Source organism: Cryptomeria japonica, chromosome 11, assembly GCF_030272615.1.
Source record: "Cryptomeria japonica chromosome 11, Sugi_1.0, whole genome shotgun sequence".
Classification (NCBI taxonomy): domain Eukaryota; kingdom Viridiplantae; phylum Streptophyta; class Pinopsida; order Cupressales; family Cupressaceae; genus Cryptomeria; species Cryptomeria japonica.
Window position 1 is genome coordinate 326,459,169 of NC_081415.1, and position 23,995 is coordinate 326,483,163.

General features: G+C 37.1%; 1 protein-coding gene across 4 annotated transcripts in view; it reads left to right on the top strand.

The window, feature by feature from the left end:
* Positions 1 to 23,995, top strand: part of LOC131065055 (ribosomal RNA small subunit methyltransferase, chloroplastic) — a 253,187-nt gene that overhangs the window by 43,319 nt on the left and 185,873 nt on the right. For all 4 annotated transcript variants that reach the window (XM_057999441.1, XM_057999443.2, XM_057999442.2 and 1 more), the window contains exons 3-4: positions 20,832 to 20,888; positions 22,211 to 22,309. In XM_057999441.1, the coding sequence (XP_057855424.1) occupies positions 20,832 to 20,888; positions 22,211 to 22,309 (156 nt within the window). The remainder of the gene's footprint in view (positions 1 to 20,831; positions 20,889 to 22,210; positions 22,310 to 23,995) is intronic.

A 23,995-nucleotide genomic window follows, 5' to 3' on the forward strand; every position in this document is an offset into this window, starting at 1 on the left:
TCCATCAAATATATGCCTAAATAGCTGTCTGAAATTAAATACAGTTGCAGAAATATGAAATAAATGGAGAAGAGGACCATGCACTCACAGTAGAACAAACACAACTTTAACTTCCATTAAACCCTGTATGTAGTTTGCCAGAGTTTTTGCAACAATCTTTGTTTTTTCTCCCATTACAAAGAAGAACTAATTCCTTTATATAGATTTCTAAAAATGGATGAATGGCCAAGATTTAAACTTAAATAAGTGGGCCAGATTCATCCTATATCAAAACTGCCCATACCCATAAATGGGAGGCAAAATATCAGCAACAACAAAAGGAGAAACAATAACTACCAAAAAGATAATTAACCACCCCAAAAAGCTGCTCCAAAAGTGCACATGCATGGAGCTCAAAATTTACAACTGTTTGGGTAGTTAGAAATGAACTTTATGCTTAAAAAGTGCTTTTAAGATTTTTAAAAGAAACTTTGCACTTTATGAAAGCACTTTCTCCTTTTGCGCTGTAGACCCTTTTTCCAAAAATTCATCCTCGCTGTGCAAATACACCTTCCAGAGGTCCCGACCTACTGCATGCTCTGCCCGGACATATTCTTGAAATCTGATGCATAGCTGGAACAACACCATGCTTTGGGGCATGGGAGGATGGCGTATTTTATATTGCATACCCTCCAAGTGGCGATCTACATGCTTTAACCCACCCTTCTAGTCAGACCGATGAGCCTGAAAACTTAGTATGTCTGAATGCAATCCATTGGCAAACTCTAGGTCCTCCGTGGAGTATGCGACCTTATCAATTCTCAATCTATCCTCCCAATCTGGTTGTACTTGGTCATCAGACACTATTTTTTCAGCTCAGAACCTTTGATCGGAGGATCTTTCCACCAAGATCCCTCAAGTTTTTCAAAATTTCCTCGCATTCCTCCTGCTCTTTATTAATGGTGCCTTTTGTGTCATTCTTCATGTTGGCAGTCCAGTAACATTCTTTAAAAACGTTGATGTCATGAGGATCTAGGATAGTGGACAATGTGGGAATCTGCGTGTGGGTCCAGAAAAGAGCCCTCATGAGGGGAAGAATTGTACCAACCACCTCATGGACCTTGAAACACTCCTTTTTTATCTCGAACAATTTGACCAGAATGGTCTCTCAGTGGTGGGCCATTTCGTTTACATCTTTAATGATCCGCTCTCCCTTTTCCTTAATGTCTTGAATCCATTCCTTGACAGCTTTGGCGGTATCACATACTCCTTCAAACTCTGTTGTAGTCCTTTGTGCCAATGCCAATGGGGGAACATGGGATTCAGGGGCACGTTGCAATGGTTTTAGTAGGTGATCAATATATCCCTCAGCCTGCTCAGCACGAACTCGGTACATGTTTCTCTTAGTAGTCATTTCGTTGAGTTGCTTGAGCATATTCTGCACGGAGTCCTTGAACTCTTCCCTTTCTTGCTCTTTGATGGCTCGCCCTATCGGGATGGTTGCAATGCTATAATCGGCCAATGCAATTTGATCTGTTGGCTTATCAATAGGTGGAGTTGTGATATGGATGGTGCGGTTCCTCTGCTCATCTTTGGTAATCTGAGAGTAGGTCTTGGGCTTTTTCTTTCCTTTCCTTTGAACTTTGTTTCCCCTATGCGAGAGAAGATATCCTCCAAGTTGATAGGTGGCTTGATGGCTGCCTTCTGCTGTGCACAAGCAACTAGCCAATCTTGCAAGATGGTCTGCCCGGATGTTATGGCCAAATTCCCACTTTGCTCCATAGAGGTTTCAGTTGGCTCACTGCCAATCTGCAATTGATCTGTCATAGAAGGAACAGATGCAGTATCCAACCCTTTACTTATAGCTGAGTTCTCCCCTACCTCACTGAACAACTGTCGGGTATCCCCTTGTGATGGTTGCTCTTTAGTTCTGTCGGGCTCGTGGGTCTCGTGCGCCTTGCGTTCTCCTTCGACGGTGGTGTCATCTTTGCCGGCGCTATTCAATTGTAACTCACGCCGACTCCCCTGGGTGAGCTCATGCTTACCAACCTCTTGATTAGGCGGAATTTCTCCCTCCTCAACTTGATTTCCAGGTTCATTAGAACCAACGATCCTGACTTCTACATCTAGCTCACCTTGTGCTGGAGGACTATTGGCCTCGAATGCATCAACATCACTCTGGGAAGGGGGAGCAGGTATATAGTCAAACTCAACTACATCATCCTCCGAACTGGGGTCTTTGGATGACGAACTGACTTTTGGCCTTCTAATAGGGATCTTTTCCCTTCTAGTTCTTTTCGATGCCTGAGTCCCTCTATTAGCTCTGGCTTTCTTCCTCTTCTTTCCGGGTTTCTTAACCTCTTCTTTCGGTGCACTTGAGGTTCCCTCATCTTCCGAAGACTGGGAATCGAGACTGCCCATCATATGGTATGTAAATTGAATTCCTTCATGGGTTAGTCTCTCAATTTGCTGGGATAACGAGTGATTAGTATACCTTCCTGGAGCTGCCATAACTGCCTCAAAATCAATAATCCGATCCTGAGACCAATCAATGCCTGACAAAAGGTATTTTACTGCCTCAAACTCTTGGACCTGCAAGCAATTGCCAGAATCTGTCACTTGATCTGGGACTCGACGGTACTCATAAAGCTGCATCTGCTGCACACTTAACCTTGAATACTCACGCAGTCGGACCTCATAGTCATCGAAACAATTTTTCCAATAGTCCTCAATTGATGCCTTCGCTCTGTAGCGCCTGCCATAGGCTCTTTTTGCCAAATTATCATGATCAAAACATTTCCTTGGGAAATGTTCCTGTAGGCCATAAGATGCTAATTCAGCAAGTGACTCATTGGCTTGCACTGAATTTTTGAAATGCACATTGAGGTCACCCAAAATCATAGGGAAGGTGAATCCAGATTGTTTCTTATCTCTGAGTAAGCTGCTCGCTGAATGTGCCTGCCTTGCAACCTCCATAAGGACTATTTTGTCTGTTGGATAGCGTGGAAGTCAGAACAGAGCTCCCTCAAAGCCGGCTATCCTGATATAGGTGAACCTAGGGAATTGAATAAACCAGGCGCCATACTTTTGTACCAAAATGGTAGCCTACTCCGAGAGCCTTATGTGCAATCTTTAATGTCCCTACTAGTTAGGGATCACTGTCCTGCAAAACAGACTGTTAGAATGCAACAAATATACATATAACTAATATAATTTGCAATTAAAGTTCAATTACTTAATTGAACTAATCTCAACTCTTATTTAATAAAAAGGATACGAGTGCAGTGCTGGGACATGTCCTTAGGCAATTGTAATGCTCGCCTTCTTGGTACCCCTCTTGGTTCCAAGCCATACCAGGAAATCGATGGATAATTTGATTCCTGTCTCGGATGTAACGTCTTACATCCAAGCCTACCAAGGAAGACCATCATGTATGATCAGTTCCTTGCCTTGGATGATGCATCTCATCATCCAAGTCTACCAGAGAGGACCGGCCAGATCCGTCTCTTCTTGGGTGAACCTTTGACACCCAAGCCCTAGCATATATGCATATGAATACTCAGTATATACTGCCTACCAGGGATTATCATAATCCCTGAATTAGGCTAAGGGAATTTCCTCCCAATAGCCTCCATCATATAGCCACATTATTGTTATTCATATAACATTCTATATTTCATTATCATTTTTAATCTATAATTTATGCCTACCTCTACATTCTTTTAATTACTATTATTGATCCTACATACATACATATATCCTGCATACATATATATATATATATATATATATATATATATATATATATATATATATATACTGCATACATACATATATATATATACCGCACACATACATATATATATATTTAAGTTCAGGTAGTATTACACTATATGTTTTACTACATAATAGTTCTTTATAAGATATTAGTTGACTAATCAACCTTGTATATACACATATAAAATAAATAAATTAGATTATATTCCCTATAATATAAATTACTATCACTACCCATTTACTAAGTCACTAATCATTATTCCACTTAGTAATTGTAGTGGCAGACAGATCTGACACGTGTCAAATCTGGTCTGCCACTGTAGGTGGGTTAAGTATGAGTGCCTTACGAATTATAGACTGTATTAGTATTATCCTTAAATATTACCATTAAATCCTCCATAAGAAATATTATATATTAAGCACATCCCACGCATACCACCAAGAACAAAGATGTTACTGCTTGTAACTCAATAACAGTTCTGATCTGATCTGATCGATACTGCCAGATTATTAATATCTCCTATCTTCTCTCCTAATCCCCTCATATATATATATATATAAATAATGAATAACTCATAATTATTACTATCACCATATAACTAAATTAATATAGACAATTCAGAATTGTATACTTTATTTCCCACAATTACATCATACCTGTATTAGATGTCTTACGAGTACCTGGCCTGAATGTTTATACCTAGATATGATTCTTCAGTGATCTTTCTTAGTGATCACCCCTTGTATATCCTTCAGCATTCCTTACCTCCCGATTCCTTATTTTCCCGTTTTATGCGGTCATTGATACTTGGTCAAATGCTCTACTAGCGTCATTCCATAAAACTAAACTCCCCTCTTCCTTCCGTTCCTTAATGCATTTATATATTTATGCTTTTGCTTGAAGAGAGATATCTCCTTACAATGAAGGCAACCCCTTCCCAAAAGACACAACTCTTCTTAAATCAGGATCGCTGTCCTCCCATTGTAATGCTTAATCACTGCCTTTTGTAATGGTTTAATCATTGTGTATTAATTTTTTTACATAGTCGCTGCCTTAGGAGTCTTTATAATCTTTACGTATTCAGATATAATACAAGCTTTCCCTATGGTCATCAACACACCAACTCTATCATTTTCTTTTATTCCGGTTCTGGCTTTAGTCGATACTAACAAAGTAATATGTGATTGAAAGTTTTCAAGGGAAAGATCCATACGCTACCTTAGCAGGCATATGCCTCCATATATGTAATGCTGCGTACTTAGAATTAACTGATGATATCTTATAATAAAATTGTTTCATTTAATTAATCTCTTTTTTTTTTAACTTACCGCTACATCATTATTGATATGTATGTGTTAATCTGATCTTTCTAACGATTAGTAATTGTTGATCCTTATATGGAATATTGACCTAGAACGCTGACTTATTATCTAACCATTCATTAGGAACGTTTGATAATAATAAATGGTTCTGTTTATTACTGATTGACTTAACCAATCAGTAACTATTATTAGTTTTACACATTAAATTAAATAAATAATTAATCAACTACTATATCAATTATATTAAATAAATAATCAACTATCAAAACATCACCCTATCAATTGATACAGAGGTATGATAGATTGTAATATTGGTTTATAATTTTTGTAATATAATATTAGTTTAAACATTTCAATAATATTTAATAATTTTAAATAATCATTCATTGGTAATTATTATATTAATTAATAATAATAATTTCTTCATTTAGGGTCTCTCTCTCTATATATATATAACGATCAAGGAGGGGACATGACACAATCCCCCCCGCACCAACCTGACTAGGCACATTGTAAAGGCGTCATTGACACACTCATATTGACCAATTGCATAAGCAGCGTTGTTGTTTTCTCTTTGAGCAATGTCGTAGTAGTGCAGTTGAGGGTAGCAGTCATACACCCTGACTTGATTTGGGCCGTTCCCGATTTCACCCTTCTTGATTAATCTTGTCACCGGCTGGTGTCGAGCAAACATATAAACCAGGTAGGAGGTCATGGTGAAGTACTTCTTTTCTTCAAGTTCGACTAGCTGTGTATGGATATTATCACTGATGATCTGAGCCTAGTCGAACTTGGATTTCTCGGCAAAGACCTGCTCCGTAAAGTAGAACATCCACTCCTCAAAAAGTTAGACTGAGGGAGTCCCATAACTTGGCTGAGTAAGGTGACCATATCACCATGCTCCTTATGAAAGTCACTCTTGGGGGTCTTTTTACTGATCCTAATACTCAAAGGCCTTCTCTCCTTATACCATTCTTCATTTATCAATGTCCTGCATTTAGCAGGGTTCATGATGTAAGCAACTTGTGCTTCATCTATGGTTGTAGCAATGGGATTATCAGGAAATGGGATGTCAAATGCATCCCTAATGGCCTCAGGTGTGAAGTCAACTAGCACCATATTTTCTAGAACCACTAATCTAGTCTCTGGCTGATAATGCCGAGCAGCCTCAACTACTAGCTCATAATTTTGCACGGATGGAGGGAAACCTGCCGCCTGAGCGATACCACTTTCCATCATCTGCCTAGGCTTGCCATAGGCATTAGGAGAATATACTCGGTCTCTGAAGTCCTGAATGTCTATGTGGCTCAAATCAGTATCACCGATGTTCTCCCATATGCTTTGGACTTTTGACTCCCTCACTCCTCTTTGGTACTGGTATTTCATCTTCTCGCCTTTGCGGGGAATGTTAGATTTAGCCCAAGATGTTCTGGTTGCACCATGTGTTTTTGAGGATTCTACCGCCGATTTAGGAATTTATCCTGCACAACCGGATGCGGATTACGAGACGGGATGAAGAAAACAAACAGGTTAGTCAAAATAGAGGATGAAGCTAGCACATAAGGATTAATGGGAAAACCGAAATTTGAAGAAAGTACGATGCTTTAGCAAAAGAGCCTGATTAAGTTGGAAGTGAAATGCAATGAAATAGGGAATTAAGCTCTTTGTTTAAAATCTGCTACTTGGCTGCAGTTCAGGGCTCGGGTGCCTTAATGATGTAAAGTTATTTCAATTTCAATTAAAGAACAAGTTATGAACTATGTATGCTATAAATGGATATGAGGAATTATGTCAATGTCTGATAATTCTGATTTTATCTGCAGGTCTGAAGGAGAGAGATCATTTAATATTTTCTATGTCTACTCCAAATGATTTCAATTGGCATATATATCATTTAGGCAACCGGTCAATTGGTGTATTGACCGGTCATGCCTTTTAGGCATGACCGATCAATGCACCCATTGATCGGTGCCTTTGTAATTATACCATTAACACAATGCTGATTATCGGTTCAAAACACCCGATAGCATATTGTAATATCATAATATAATGACTGATCAATGTAATGAATCGGTTCATATAAACACCGATGATTCAAAGTGCACGATGTATGTAATCCAACCGGTGCAGTTGTTAACTAATGTTAATTCCAAATGAAGCGGTGTATTCATTAAACCCGATAACAAATATGCCCGATATAATTACGCTTGATAACAGATGTGAACCGGTGCCAATGGTTATGCACCCGATAGCAAGTATGTATCGGCTAATAACCCGATGACTTATAGCATTTAATATGCTATCGGGTTAATACCCCGATAGCATATTAATGCCAATTAATAATTGACATTAATATGCTATCGGGTTGTTAGCCCGATAGCATAATGATAAGTGATGTTTGTACAATCCGATAATCATATGCAATATAAATCTGACATGAAGCATGTAAATAACAGAACAAGGAAGGTTAGGAAGATCTTATCTTGCATAAGCTACCATGCATTAACAAATGATTGCCAATTTTGCACTCGAAAAAGAGTTTTGCCTAAGTTTAATTTTTTAAAATGTTCAAAATTTCCTTAAGTCTGAATTTTCGCTTTCAATGTTAATTTTCCAAACAGGGTTTGCTTTTGCGCTACGTTTTAAAGCTTTGCTTGATGCCTTTCAAAAAGAAAATTGTAATCTACAAAATTTTACTTGATTAATTCTCCATTATCTGCTAAGCATAGCGATCGGTTTTGCATTCATTAAAGATTTAAAGGAAAGAAAATGAGTGATACCTGGCGACTTGTCCAATCAATGAACGAACTTCGGCTAAAACGACCCTTACAAAATTGCAATTGCCAAAACTTCGGAGAAAAAGGATCCTTTGAAAACCCCACGGCTTATCTTCCTTGACCTGACTTCGTGATCTTGGACGCTTTAGCGACTTTCGGACCAAACAGGAAGAATGCAGACGTTCATGGTTTAGTGCCTTGCGATCTTGGAGGGTTTTAAAGACTAAAACGTCTCACACATAACCCGCGCGATATTGGACGACGAGGTTTTTCCCTTTTGAAAGTTTTCCCCTTAAGATATTAACGCCATTCCAACTGTCTTGCCCTTTCGGGTTGGAAGCATAAAACGCAAGTGTTTGGAGATACCTCTTTTCCTCCTTGGTTCGCGATTTTGGATCCTCAGCTATTTTCGCGGTAGAAGAGACTGAAATGCAAACATCCCAAAGTTTTAACGCCTCTTTTAACCCTTCGCGATTCTTACCTTCTTTGCCGATTTTCGGGCTGGAGGGCCATTTATGCAAACTTCCAAAAAAGAACGCCTTTCCAGCCTTTTCAGGCTAAAGGCCGATTTTATAAACTTTACCAAACTTCATGCCCTAGGGATTTGCCTATTTTCGGGCTGGGGGCAACTTTTGCGAACTTTATGATTTAAATGCCCTCCCTTTTCGCGAACTTCGGGGTAGAATGGGCCTCTGAAAATTTTTAAACCTTGTGTGATATTCCTTAACTCGCACAATTCGGGCTAAAACCTATTTTGAAAAGCCTTCAATTTTAACGCCTAAACACCTTGCCTGCGTTTTTCGGCAAAAATGGTCATTTTGCAAAGTTTTTCTTAAAAAAAAAAACACCTTTTCCATATTTAGCAAAATTCGGCCCATAAGGCCTTTTTTAGAATTTTGACATTTTCTATGTATTGGGCGATTTTCGGGCTAAATGAAGGTTTTGAAAAGGTTTTAAGTTTGCGATTTAACTTGGTTAGGCAAAATTCGGCCTAAAAGGCCTTTTTGAAAAGTTTTAGAATTTTAACTTAAACGCCCTTTTCGGCCCATAAGGCCATTTCCCAAGGTTTTTTGAAACTTAGGCGTTTCCCTCTAACTTGGTGAAAATCGGCCAAGAAGCGATTTTTGCAAGGCTTTCAACTTAGGCGTTTTCCTTGCATTTGGTGAAAATCGGCCCAAAGACAAATTTCGAAAAGTTTTCGAACTTAGACGTTTTACTCCCGACTTTCTTTTTTGGCCTGGAAAGCACTTTTGCAAGCTTTTCAAACTTTTAGCATTTTCCCTCTATCAGGCGATTTTCGGGGTGAACAGGGTTTTGAAAAAGTTTCTAATGTGAAACGCCCTTTATGCTTGCAATTTCGGGCTAGAGAGAGATTTCACAAACCCATGGAACTGACATTCATGCCAACTTAGCCTATTCCCAGGCTTGTGCTAAAATTAGTCTTCCTTGGATTGATTTTGATTGTTTAGATTGCGAGACTCTCTGCGATATGACCACCAGACCACGTGACTTAAAACCCAAACACGCCCTTCCTTTTAACGACTACAAAGCTTATTGCTTCACCACTTCTTGGATCCCAACAAAAGGGACGGCGAACAAAAATCAAAATTCAAAACTCAGCAGGACGAAGGCCGAAAATTAAAGAGGGGGACCCTGTCGGCAACATGGAGTGTGTGCAATGCACAACAGAGACTTAGGAGCATCATCAAATTGCTGTCCTTCTTCTGGATTATCAAGATCGATCACCTGAACATGAAACTATGACTTTTCCTTTCCAAGAACTGTCGTTTCCTCAGGAGGAAGCACTACTGCCCGACTAACTCACAACTTGATCCTGGTGCCAGAAGATGATGCACCTTCCTTATTGTCAATCTGAATCTCAGATTTACATCCAAGAGGCCCCATAGAATCATCTTCTTTCCCAACCTTGATTTTGATGAGCCTAACACCATTACCTTTGAGCCAACTATTGGTGTTAGCCAAGATAGGTTGAAATCTTTCAAGAATGGACGTGCATTCTTTATGCGACCATTGGATTAAAGGAAGTGGAGATTCCTCAACCCTTCGTGAAATATATTCAGGATCAAGTACATGCCCATCATCAATCATCCATTGTGGAATATCCACCAAGTTCAAATCAATAACCTGCTCAACAGTAAGCCTGCAGTAATCCATCTTCAGAATTTCCACTTCTCTACGGAGATCTACCCGGATATCCTCAATACAATGCACGTGCACGAAGGACTTTTTGAATTTTTTCTTTATACCTCGGTAATCAAAATCAGCTCTGGACTTCAACCTTTTGAGTTTAATTTCCTGCATCTCAGTCTCCATAGCCTTGGCTTTGACGGATTAGAGAATACCGGCCAATTTTCAATGGGTTTGTTGTAGAAATTCCCATTCCGACCTTATGTCTGACAGACTGATGAGCGTGCACAACCATGATCTTGTTAGTTGAAAATTTTGTACACTTGGGGAAATATACAAAATTGTGGTTTCAACCACAGTGTGTGAGTGAAACTCTCTTAATTAAGGGAAGGCTCCCCCTATCTAACTACAACTTTAAAAATAAAATAGGATGGGACAACAATCTTTCTTCTTCTTTCAAGAAAGACAATATCCTTTTCTCTTCATAGAAAAGTGATAGCGATTTGATATAAAACAGCAGTAACAAATGAGAGAAAGGAAATGAAGTTTTGCTGAAAGCTCAAAGACTTCCGTCACTTCCTTCGGGACGGGACAACAATATCAAGCTCAAAGACTTGATTATGTGAAGTCCTATATACCCTTTTCTATACTAATTTGATTAAGAACAAATTATAACAGCACAAAGAGTGAAATATCTTATTCTTTCTACATAAAACAATGGGAAGTAGTATAAGTTCAAAGACTCATAGCTATTTCTCACAAAATCTACTTCTAAATTTTGTTAAGAACAAGTGTAAGAACAAAGTCTTACAACTTTTCCCAATAGAACTTCTAATTTAACTAAATTAATCTCCAATACTTGCAGCTCAAAGATTGCAAATCAGATTCGATTAAGTTCTCAAAGAAACACTTGCAAGAAAGGTAATATGGAACACAAACTCAAGAATGTAGCACAAAGACTCAAAGCTTGAGCAATTTTCTTCTATTCCTTTCAATTCTTCAATTTACACATAAAAGCTCAAAGACTTCTTTGCTACAAATTTGACATAGTTTTTTCTTGCTTTCCAAAAGATAAAGATTACAATAGACCCCTCAAGTATTTATAGAAGAGGAGCCTTGAGAAAAAGGTGGGAGGATCGTAACTAATTTGAGAGTTTCTCTCAACCACCAAGACTAATTCAATAACTAACTATGACTTATTCCAACTACAGTCCTAATTGAACACAACTTGTAGTTGCTTTACATGTAATTACAAAAGTGCAAGTAATGAGTTAACTTGCAATTGCAAAGTTATTTTTTTTTTACATGTAACTTGTCAAGACAAAATTACAAATGCATAACTAAAACTATTCCATGTGTCTAAAGACGCGACTCTAATTGCATCATCATTTGTCTGTGATGATCTTCATGTCGCTTAAGGATGCTAGAACTTGAAGTATTTTGGATTGGTAAAGACATCTTGAACCGAAACGGGAATTTGTATCCTTAATGATCTTTGTGTCTTTGGCCAACGAACTTCAACCTTATCTTCTTGCTTGGGGTAGTACTGGATTTTCAGGAGGGAAAGGGTTGCCTTCCTCTTTTCATGTTATGACCATCTTTGTCTTGAAAGCATTTTATGCTCTCAACCATGAATTATTGTTGTATCTCTTCTTTGTATCATCCTCCAATCTTGAAATCTGCTTGCAAAATAAGGTCCATGCCTTAATTCATTGATTTGGTAGGTCATGTGTGCAAACCAGACTGACAATGGAAGGGATAAATTGATGCAAAAATGGGCTCACAAGTGAATTTCGGGTTTTGGAAGCTGCATTACATGTGTGGGAAAAACAAGAACATTAACTTGCAATTATGGAGAACAAACGTGCAACTTCATATGCGTAATGGGTAAACACAAGTTTGCACTTGTAATTGGACCTTTAAAACTCATTTTCAATTGTTTTTTAGTGCATTTTGGACCAATTTCGGGTTCTGGATGGCTGACTGCAGGTGAAGACTTTAAATGGGAAAAATGAACAAAGGTGTGAAATGAGTGGATGAAATGGTGAGAATAGGGATCTTGATATGAGGGAAATGAAGCTTATGACCAAAAACAACAAGTGCAGATGGTTATGAATGGATTTTTGAAGAACTTTTCCATGTTGATCATATGAAAAATGGGAAGAACTTTTACTTGTAATCAAGTTTTGAAAACCCGATTTTGAAAGGATGAATATTTTCCAATTTAGAAACTTGGAGTTTCACCAAAAGATGATTAAAATATTCCAGCGAAAGGGGAAGATCAATTATTTTCATCCTACTTGTAATCGGGATTTAAAATCTCGAATACAAGTAAAGAGGGAAAATGGGGAAGATCAATGCAATTCACAAATTGCTTTGCAAACTTGGAACAAAGGGGACAATCTCTCACAAAACCGATTTTAGGCAAGAACAAAACAAAACATATAACTATCACGAAGAGAAAGAATCTCTTATAGAAAAAAGAAGAAGATTCAAACCCTAGCCACATTTTTGAAAAAACGCCATATGTATCAAAATGCCCATTAAAAGCATGAAGAATCGGTCAAGTAAAGCACCCAACCTCCACGCCTAGGCAAGACAAGCCAAAACGATTTAGGAAAGACAAGATTCGTGGCACTTGAATGAGGCAAATCGTGGCATTTTTCAAAAACGTTTTTGCTGTTAAAACACCATAAAACCAGCGATAATGTCTTCCAAATGGTGTGAAGAGAGTTGGAAAATGCATGAAAATAGCAAGGAATCCATAACACCTTCCTCCTCAGATTTCTCCACAAAAATCGGTGGAAATTGTCAACAAAATCCTCCAATATTGCTGGTCGGGTTTTTGGCAAAGAACAACAAGTTTCAGTTTACATGTAATAGTGAAAATCGGGTTTTAATTCCCATATTACAAGTTTAAAATGTTACTTTTCTCTCAACAAGGCAAAATCGGGTTTTGAAAATCCAATTGCAAGTTTAAAATTCCTCAATTTACATTTTATGGAGAAAATCGGGTTTTTTGGGCACAATAGCAATTTTAAAATTGTCACTTTATTCCATTTCCAAGCAAAATCGGGTTTTGGAGAGAGATATGCAAGTTATAAATAACTTGTAAAGGGAAAATAAAATCCCTACAACAAGTTTTAATAACTCAACACATGTAATAGGGGAATAAAATCCCCATTACAAGCAAAAGACATTAAAATAGGGGTTTTTCAAAAGAATTACAAGTGACTTTTAAATATGCAATTTAAAATTAACTTGTAACTTATCCAAAAAATCCCTATTGTGACTTAAAAAGCCAAAAAGCCAAAAGCATCAAGGGGGAAATAAAAAGTAAGTTGCAAGTTCTTTTTTCAATAAAGTGCACTTGTAATTAGTCAAAAATTTCCCTTCAAAGACCAAAACAAAGGAAATCATTAAAATTTGCAATTCAAGGAAAATTTCCCACCTGCAGTCAGGGAGAAAAAACCCGAAATGAAGGAAAGACATAGCAAATGAGCCCAGAATGCGATGAAATTTGAAACGTGGTTCGAGGATGGACTGAGAATTAAGCTAATCCAAGAATTAGGCAAAATTATGCCTCGGGAAGCGTTCCACAGAGTAAAATTTTCATTTTTTGACAAAAAAATTATGTAATGGTCCTTCATTTTTGAAAACAAAAATGAGGACAACAGATTTGTCTTCCCAACTCCATAAGTATGATCTTATTAGTCGGGTATCTAGGGAGCATGTATGGCTGCCCACTATAGCATCCGACTCTCATATAGGTAAAGGTCGGGAATTGAAGAAACGAGCACCCATACTCATTCACTCTTTCCCATGCCTCATCTGATACCCTTTTGTTCTTTAGAGTTCTGTCAAACTGGCTCATGAATCCACTTGTTAATATGACGCTTGCAGTCCTTTTCCCTTTTGACATAGTACTCAGCTGCACTAGCTTTAGAGATTTCCATATAAACAGGTGCTGGTGGTATTCTGAAGACTTTTTCAATTGTGTCTGCGTCAAGGCGGATTATTGCTTCACCATTATCATTTTTAATGGTTCTTGTCTCCTTGTCAAAGTGATGGGCGCAAGCGAGAACAAATTCAGGTTCTAGGGCAGCCACTGGAAAAGAAGATACGTGATGGATATGGCTGTCCAACAGCCGCTGCATATTGCTATCCTATAGATCCTCTACCCTCTTGACAAATTCTAACATGTCCACATGCCCTATCTCTGTGTCTTTTATGCGATCCAAAGGAGAAGAGACTTGAGAAGGTGAAACCTCATTTTGGTACTTATTATATTTATACTTCATCTTCTTTAGAATTGGAGATGACGGCAAATTTGACATTGAAGGACAACCTGGTATACTGCGATGAAGACATAAAAATGTTAAAGCAACATCATAATGAGTTGCAACTAACATTTTTCCTTCTTCAAATGGGAAGAACTCCAACCCTTGCACTTCACGATTTTTAGAGAGAAAGAGGTGAAATAAATGGGAAATGCTAGGAATCTTGACTTTGACCAATTTCGGATCTTGGGGAAAATTTTACAAGTATACAAGTTTGGGAAGAATGCACATTCAATCGGATTTTTAAAACCCGAATGCAAGTATACTTGTAAAATGGTAAATGGAGAAATGGGTGAAAAATGAGAATTAGACTTGCGGGAAATGACGTGAATGGAAAGTACGGATATAGGCATTATGGATGGATAAAAATGGAGAGATTTTGGGGATGACTTTTTCATGAAAATGGGAAGAATTTTGAACGTGCAATCCGGTTCTAAAAACCCGATTTTGGAAGGATGGGTATTTTTCATTTTTGCAACTTGGAATTTCAACAAAAGATGGTTAAATTTTTTAACCGTAAGGGAAGAGCAATGATTTTCATCCAACTTGTAATCGGGATTTAAAATCCCGAATACAAGTAAAGAGGGAAAATGGGGAAGAACAATGCAATTCAAAAATTGCTTTTCAAAGGGGAAAATCTCTCTCACAAAACTGATTTTTGGGGCAAAATCAACATATATACAAATCTACAACTAGAAAGGAAAAATAAGAAAACAAGAAAAGAAAAGAAATCATACCTTGTTTCAATCTGAAAATGCCTTTTCAAAAGATGATTAGTCTTTGAAAGAAGAAAGAATAGCTCTTAAATAGAGATTAACCGCAATCCGAAACCCTAGCCATGTTTTTACTAAAACGCCATAAGTAGAAAAACATGGCACCAAAAGAAAATAAAATGGCCCAAGAAGGGGGCAAATTTCCTTCTAACTTCAACGCCTTAGCACAACAAGCAAAAACGACTTAGGAGGTTGGAGATCCGTGGCAACTTGGGAGAGAAAATCGTGGTTTTGGTAAAAACGTGTTTGCTTATTCAACACCAAAAAACCAGCAATCATACACCTCAAATGGCGTGATATGTGTTTGCAAATGCATGAGAATAGGGAAGAATCCCAAACACCTTCTATCTCCCAAAAATTCTCCACAAAAAATGCTTCAAATTTCCAATAAAATCGCCTTCCTTTGGCTGGTCGGGTTTTTGGAAAAGGAATGCAAGTTTAATTTTACATGCAATAGAGAAAATCGGGTGTTATTTCCCATATACCAAGTTTTAATTGTCACTTTATCCTCAACAAGGCAAAATCGGGTTTTAGAAATGAAATTACAAGTTTAAAATTCCCCAATTTGCACTTTATGGAGAAAATCGGGTTTTTTGGGCAAAATAGCAAGTTTAAAATGTCACTTTATTTCATTTCTAGGCAAAATCGGGTTTTGGAGAGAAATGTGCAAGTTACGAATTACTTGTAAAGGGAAAATAAAATCCCTACAACAAGTTTTAATAACTTGCACATATGTAATAGGGGTTTAAAATCCCTATTACAAGCAAAAGACATTAAAATAGGGGTTTTAGAAAAGAATTACAAGTTATTTATAAACATGTAATTTAAAATTAACTTGTAACTTATCCAAAAAATCCCTATCATAACTTAAAAAGCCAAAAGACATCAAGGGGGAAATAAAAGGTAAGTTACAAGTTTTTTTTTCAATAAAGTGCACTTGTAATTAGCCAAAAATTTCCCTACAAAGACGAAGACAAAAGAAATCATTAAAACTTGCCATTTAAGGAAAATTTCCCATTTGCAGTCAAGGAGAAAAAACCCGAAATTGAAGGAAAGACATAGCAAACGAACCCAAAATGCAACAAAATTTGAAACGTGGTTTGAGGATGGACTGAGAATTAAGCCAGTCCAAGGATTAGATGAAATCCTGCCTCGGGAAGCGTTCCATAGAGTAAAACTTTCATTTTTTGACAAAAAATTCATGTATCGGTCCCTCATTTTTGAAAACAAAAATGAGGACAACAAGTTACAACTAACTTCAGTCAACCAATGAAATAATTAAATTACTTGGACACATGTCCTTCCTTGAATTTGAACCAAGGAGAAATGAGGTCAGTTATGTTGAACAAACTTCGATGGAGTGCCATGTGTAACTTCAACTTGTCCTCTCCTTGGATGAATCAAGTTCAATGAATTTGGATGTCCTGATGTGGCACAACTTGATTAGCTGAATGATGATTAGATGTTACCTCAGATTACTAGATGTTACCTCAGATTGCTCCATATGTAGATCATCGCAAAGTGTTTGTGGTTGACCAATATCTCTTGATACTCAACAATATCTAGTTTGCTCAATGTGATTAAGGTAGGGCATATTCCCAAATTGTATCATCTTGATCAAGTTGACTTTCTAACTTTGCTGAACTCTTCTATAACTATCACCTCCCTTCACCACGCTTGCATTTCAATCCTCTAATTTGGGAATTTCGTGCCTATGTAGTATTGCTCCTTGAATGCCTTACGTTGATACTTTGTGATGTTCTTGTTTGATCCTCTTTCTTGGGGAGCCTCGGATTCGTTCTCTCCTTGTGATGTTATTTACCTTAATTTGAATAACTTACCTCAATGTGGGGGAGTCTTCATGCATATGTGGTGTATTTGACGTAGAGTCTCTCACTGCGAAGCCGCGAAGCAATCCTTATTGATATCTCCTTATTATATTGATAATATCCTTGGATTTCTGAAGGGAATTTAAGGTGATTGCAAAATGTTCCACTTCATTGCTATGCTATGAAATACCTTGAGTTTGTAAAAAGTAATCTTCATGTAATGGTTACGTCCTTGAAGTTGTAGGTTCTTGTCTTGATGTTGTGATGTCTTGAAAGTATGGATGTTATGACCTATATAACCACGTTGCCTCCCTCTTGCACATGCAAGTGTGATCGCTCCATCACGCACTGAAGCCTCTTCTATGATGTTGCCATGTCCTCACAATCCTAAAAGAAAGTTAAAAAACACATATTGTGCATGAAACGTAAAATAATAATACATCACAAAAATCAGTAAATCTGATCGCTGCCCATATTCATAGAGCTGCTCCTTAAAAATATGTGTGTTAATGCCAAAATGAATAGTTGATGCCACCTCCTTTATATGCCTCCTTATCACTCATCTCTTTTTTACCACTATGCAAGTTCAAGAAGAAGCTTCATTAAACACAAGGGTATTTAGAAAGGAAGAATCTCAAGACTCCCATCACATCCTGACGACATGAGGAGATCAAAAGTTGCAAAGAAGAGATCATCCAACTACCTCAAGGCACTAGAGCATAAAGGAAGGATAACCTACATGATGGGAGAATGTTTGACAATCTTGAATTCCCTTCGGGAATCCAAGAATCAAAGTCAGTATAATGAAGAGCCACATTCAACCAGTTGCATCCTTCATCAAGTATGTCAAAAACGAAGGAGGATCAACCAAAGTCATCACAAGACCTACATCGAACATGATTGAAGAAGCAAATAGTTTCAGAAGAGTTAATCAAAGTTTACTTCTCATCATCATCATCACTTTATGCAAACTGGATAATGTTGAGTATCAAGAGATATCTCTCAACATCCCTTCATGATGATGAATCAAATCAAGTCTACAAAGTGCAAGATTGAGGTGGCATCCCAGTCACTATTCCACCAATCTAAGGGGTCCACATCAATGCGTCTAAGTTCAATGAATCGAGCTCATATATGAAGGCACAAACTCCAATGTACCTACCCTCAATATCTATTGGTCCACATTCTTTGAATGTAATTTTCTCATTGGCTAAGAAGAGTTTGTTATAACAAACCCTAATTAGGGTTTCATTGTAAAATCTTGGCCATTGATGGAGATTCAATCCTGGCCATTCATTGTAAATGAGCTCTCTATTAAAGCTCAGGCTCTCCATTTGTAAAGGTTAATAGTTAATAGAGAAATAGATAGTGAATAGATAGAGAATAGTAGAATAGTGAATAGCAATTAGAGTAGAAGTTAGATTAGGAGAAGGTAAAGATTGTTGTCAAAGCCTTGTTGTGAAGAACAATTGATTTCATTGAAGCTATGGTGGATTTGATTTGTGACTTCAACAACTTGCATGGTCTTTACTTCTCAATTTACTTTCATGTTTATTAGATGGAATGGAAGAATTTGTTGAATGCATTTATGTGGAATCCGTTTTGTCCATACCACTAGCCTCTTGCTGATTGTAAGTGTGCCTTGCGTGGTCAACTAGAATGATACGAGCTTAACTTCAAATTGTTATGCGCCCATTGTTTATGCATTAACTTGAATGGTGAGCAATGTTTGATGGTAATGATTTGAATATCTTTGAAATGTCCTTAGAAGATTGCACTGAGCTTGTGTCAAATTGTTCAACTTCATCCATCTTTTAACATTCTAGGTCTTAGAATAGACTCTCTCAACCCTTCATCTTTTGCCCTTTTTTTTTTAACTCAAGCTAGTTCAGGATAGAAAAGCATCACTAGATAGCAATATTAGATGATCAAGTTCTAACGATTCAAGCATTTGACAATTCAACGTAAGTCCCCTTGTGATACCAACAATCACATCAACCAACTATTCTTATCCACAAGTCAAGACCTGACATACAAGAACTTTGGAGTTGTCTCAAGTGATCCTTAAGCGAATCTTCAGTATTTGGGTAACTTTTTTCAAGAGAGGATAAGATACTTTTGGGTATTTTATTCTGTGTTCGCATGTGCATAAAAAACACATCAACATATATCTAATCCCTATTTACATTGGTGAGTTTCTTGAGGACGTTTGGAACAATTTTTTAAACAACACCTTGCAACTTTCCCCTTTCAGCCGACCTAGGTCTCACATATTGGTGAATCTAGAAGGGTTCACAACATTTTTAACTTACCTCCCATCAACAATTTTTGCAACATCAAATTCCCTACTTGTCAATAAATGGCGGACTCAAAGGGGTCACTTGCACAAATTCAAACACGAAGCAAGGGGGTTTGATCTTACTTAGTCAATTTTTACTTCTTCCTCCACCTAGGTCCTTCACAAACCTAGCTTGTACATGAAATTACCCCCTTGGTTCTTGATCACTTAGTTAATTTTCTAATGACGATAAGAAGTAGGTCTCAACACCAATACACAAATTACCCCCCTAAACCTTGCATAAAATTATATGGGCTAGGAGGGGGTTGAACCTTAGAAATTTTTTCATGATTTTACTTCCTAGGTCCAACGTAGTGTAGGTTTTGAAATCAAAGGCTCTTGGTGTTGTGCTTGTAGTTCTTGATGGAACTATAAGCAAGCTTACGACTACTTACTCAATCATCAACTTCTGACGACATCTAACACTCTTAGCCACTTGACAATCTTGACGACCTTAGCAACTTTAGCAAATTTGACAACTTTTGCAATGTTGACAATACGACCCTAGCCTTTCAACCCTGACACTCACAACACCCTTTTTTTCAGAAGCAAAGGCTAATAGCTATGATTGCTGCGAAGCTAAGACAGCCTAACTAAGACACGTAAGCAAAAAGTGGGAGTCACCATTTGCAATGGGGTGATGTGTGAAAACGTCACAACAGGTATTCTATGGAGGAATCTAAAACTTTCCATTTGAAACTTAACACTAAAAATTCTTAGAAAAAGAAAAACATGTCTTTCATGACCTACTATGTGGAGACAAATTTTTAAGACAGATAGTGAAGATTTTATCCTTTTTTTTTAATCAAAATAACATTCACATTAATGAGTTTTCTTATATAGGTTTTAAGTAGGTTATTACACTATCTTTGTCTTCATCTGTGCCTACTGCCTAGTTTAGGGACACAGTCTATAAAAGGTTTGTCCATGTCTATGGTTGGTTATAATCTATATGAAGTCAGTTAAGTTGGTATCAGTAGCAGTGTGATAATATCAACTAACAAGCAAGCAAAAAATTGTTACATTGTTTCTGGATATTTAGATAAGCATCCTAATATAGAATGCTTTATTAGACACGTTAGTGTTACTTAAGTATAGCCTTTACCACTTATTTAGAACTAATTGTTGGATCAATATTGTAAGATATAGCATCTTTGGTCCAACTCATTTTTATTATGTGTTTTTCTATTTATATGTGAAACATGAAAGAAAATATGGACTTTGCCTAATGTTCCAACTTCCAATACGACACATTCTCTGTTTATAAAAACAAAAAATTACAGATTTGAGTTTGGTGATTCTTGTCCTTCATCCATATTTCTCTCTGCAATTGCATTCTTTATATGCAATCCTAGCCAAATCTTTAAAAGGTTACTTTTGCTGTAATTGATGTCTAAATATTGCTTTTCTTTTAACAAGGTGATCCAGTGTGGTAGGGATACTTATTTTTTGTGATAGTATTTACAGTTAATTTTGCTGTCTTTGTGATGGTGTTAGTTTTATATTTATTCACATTCTTTGATTTGCTTTTGATTTTTGAAATGCAGGATCCTCATATGGCTGCCCTTGTTTCAGAACGATTCAGAGACAATGGAAAAGTGAAGGTGAACTAATTATTTTTTGCTCCACAGTTCTTTTGCTTGAACTTGCTGCTATTAATTAATGCATCCAACCATCCACCCAAGCAGTTATATTTTCATAGCAGTACTGATATTTTGTGTTCAAACTCGGGACTTAATTGGTAAAAGTTTGGGAAATTAAAATATGCTGAAATATTCATAGAAATGTAGATTCTTGTTATTTCAAGCTAAATAGAGGCAACTGAATGCTGCTTTTCCATTGGGTGTAGCCAAAACAATTTTTACATTTTTCTTTTCAAAACCCTTGTGGGGCCTCAAGATAGCACCCCTTGATGAGCCCGGGAAATGTATACTGCTGTACATCCAGTTTATCCTTGAGCATGCTTTTTTTATATATAATTATCTGAACATGGGTTTTGTAACTGTTTGATGAAATTTTCAATTTGTTCTATGCTGGTATGTATTTACTGAACTTATATTTCTTGGTGACTATGAACATATCTCTTCAGATATTATCAATATTAAAATTTGGAAAATCATACACAAATTTCACTTCATGCCCAACAACAAATTAATTAATTAATACTTTTGAAGGAAAGTACAATAAATATAACGTTTTGACCTGGGTGAATCTGCTGTGCTATTCCAGCTCCAGGTATTGGGGTTGCATACAAAAATATTTCCCAGTAGGTTCCAACTCTCCAACACCTTTTTGATGATAGCCAATATTCCACCCTAGAGGGTGCCTCTATAACTGATCTGTAATGACAGTACGTCTGGTACTGTGCATCTGTACAGCCTCCTTAATGGTTTTTACCCTTGAAAGTTTCATGCCCATGTTTTACATTAGAAAACACACAACACAACATTTTATTTTGTTTCATATAACGTGAAACAAAGTAACATAAATTATTTATCTTTGCACACCTGATGACAATCTACATTGCCATCAACAACACACCACACAAAAAGGCGAGGAGAGGTGACACATTATCTGTGGGGTAACCCTACCACACACCCAAAGGATGAAGGTGACCTATTTGATTTCTATTTGATTTCTCTGTTATGCCTTGTAGGCTTCTCTAGCTTGTGATTATCCATAAGATGTCATTAATCTGCGAACTATTTAATACTAGGGTAATGTGATTCCACTGACCTACATTTCTTGTTAGTTGACAAAATCATCTCATTCTTCCTTTGTTGGTCATCAAAGATAAGGTACCACACGTGTTATTTATTTGTGCAATTATGCTCATTAGGCTGTAAAAATACTGAGAGTTTACATTTAATTTTAGATATCTTCTGAGTGAAAATGCATTGAACTTATTTTTAATCTTTTCTTGCAGGTTGTGCAAGATGACTTCACAAGATGTCATATAAAATCACAAATTGAATCATTTTCAGCTTCGGTTAGAGAAGGTTCAGATCCTGGACGGTTGGCAAAAGTAAGAATGTTTGAGTTTGCGATTTAAAGTAATTCTTTTTCATGAGACTCTTTTAACCACATGTTGTTTCTTTTATTTGCATACTTGATTAAAAAATGTTTTCAAGTGCAGAAAAGTACAACAATTTCATGTGACACTGAATCCTTATTGCCAGACTTTCTCAGGCTTCCACCCCATTGTCACTTTGATCAAACGAGAAGGCAGCCCCAAGATCAAGTGTAACATCACTATTGTTTGCTGATATAGAATCCTCATCAAGTTCCATTTCATCATCCGGATCAAAGGGAAATTCATCACACACAGGTTCCTTGTCATCACTAGGTGCCATCACACCCGGATCCCAAGTGCTAAGGGGCTGATTACTTTGCTCAGTTAAAAAATGCTCACCATAGCTCCAAGTATCATCCAACTTAGATCTTGAATCTTCTCTTGGTTTCCACACATTGCTATTTTCACCAAGTGCAATGCTAGAACCAAGTGATGTTCCATCTTCCCACTCAAAAAGTGGATTGTCATATGTTTTCACTATACCCATCTCAAACAATGGGTTATCATTGGAAACCAGAAAATGATTTTCCAAAGAAAGTGAACTGCTGCTATGATGAATACCAAAATCAGAATCTTTGTCATACCTTTCAGCAGTGATTCCATGGCTGCCCCAAGTTTTATATACCTCCTCTTCAAAGCTTGTCTCATTATCACTTTTAGCTAATTGGTGAACATCATCATACTCAACAGATCCCAAACTATGGTTTGACTCCTTGCCAGGATGAGGTGGAGGTGATGAAACAATGCTAGACTCATTTAGTGGGTAACCAAAAGAATTCATATCTCCTTGTGGCTGATCTATCATAGCTGGTTCTATAATCTCAATCACAGTATCTTCTTCAATCTTCATTTGCTCTTCCTTTGGAAGCACATGAGTGCATTCAACACTGTCACTAGCTCCATAAGAAACATTAAGAGATTCATCATGCACAACCTCAATTACTGTCTTTTCATTTTTTTCTGGCATTGGTCTCAAGGACAAATAATTGTCCAAATTTTGCACCCACGCTCTAGCGGAACACATATCACTCCCATCAAAAGGTGCTAGAGTTACCTTTCCGCTTGTGGATAGTCTCTCGGAGCATGAGGGCGGTTATCATATCTTCTACCTCTCTTCATCTTTTGATTCATGAACTGGTCAAAGGTGAGCATATTCTGGATCTCTGAAGGAAGGGAAGTGTTGTCCTCATTTTTGAAAACAAAAATGAAGGACCATTACATGAAATTTTTGTCAAAAAATGAAAATTTTACTCTATGGAGCACTTCCCGAGGCAGAATTTCGACTAATCCTTGGATTGGCTTAATCCTCAGTCCATCCTCGAACCACCTTTCGAATTTCGTCGCATTCTGGATTCGTTTGCTCTGTCTTTCCTTCAATTTCGGGTTTTTTCTCCTTGACTGTAGGTGGGAAATTTCTCTTGAATTGCAAGTTTTAATGATTTCCATTGTTTTGGTCTTTGTAGGGAATTTTTTGACTAATTACAAGTGCATTTTATTGAAAATAAGAACTTGTAATTTGCTTTTTATTTCCCCCTTGATGCTTTTTGGCTTTTTAAGTTAAAATAGGGATTTTCTGGATAAGTTACAAGTAAACTTGTAATTCTTTTCTAAAACCCCTACTTTAATGTCTTTTGCTTG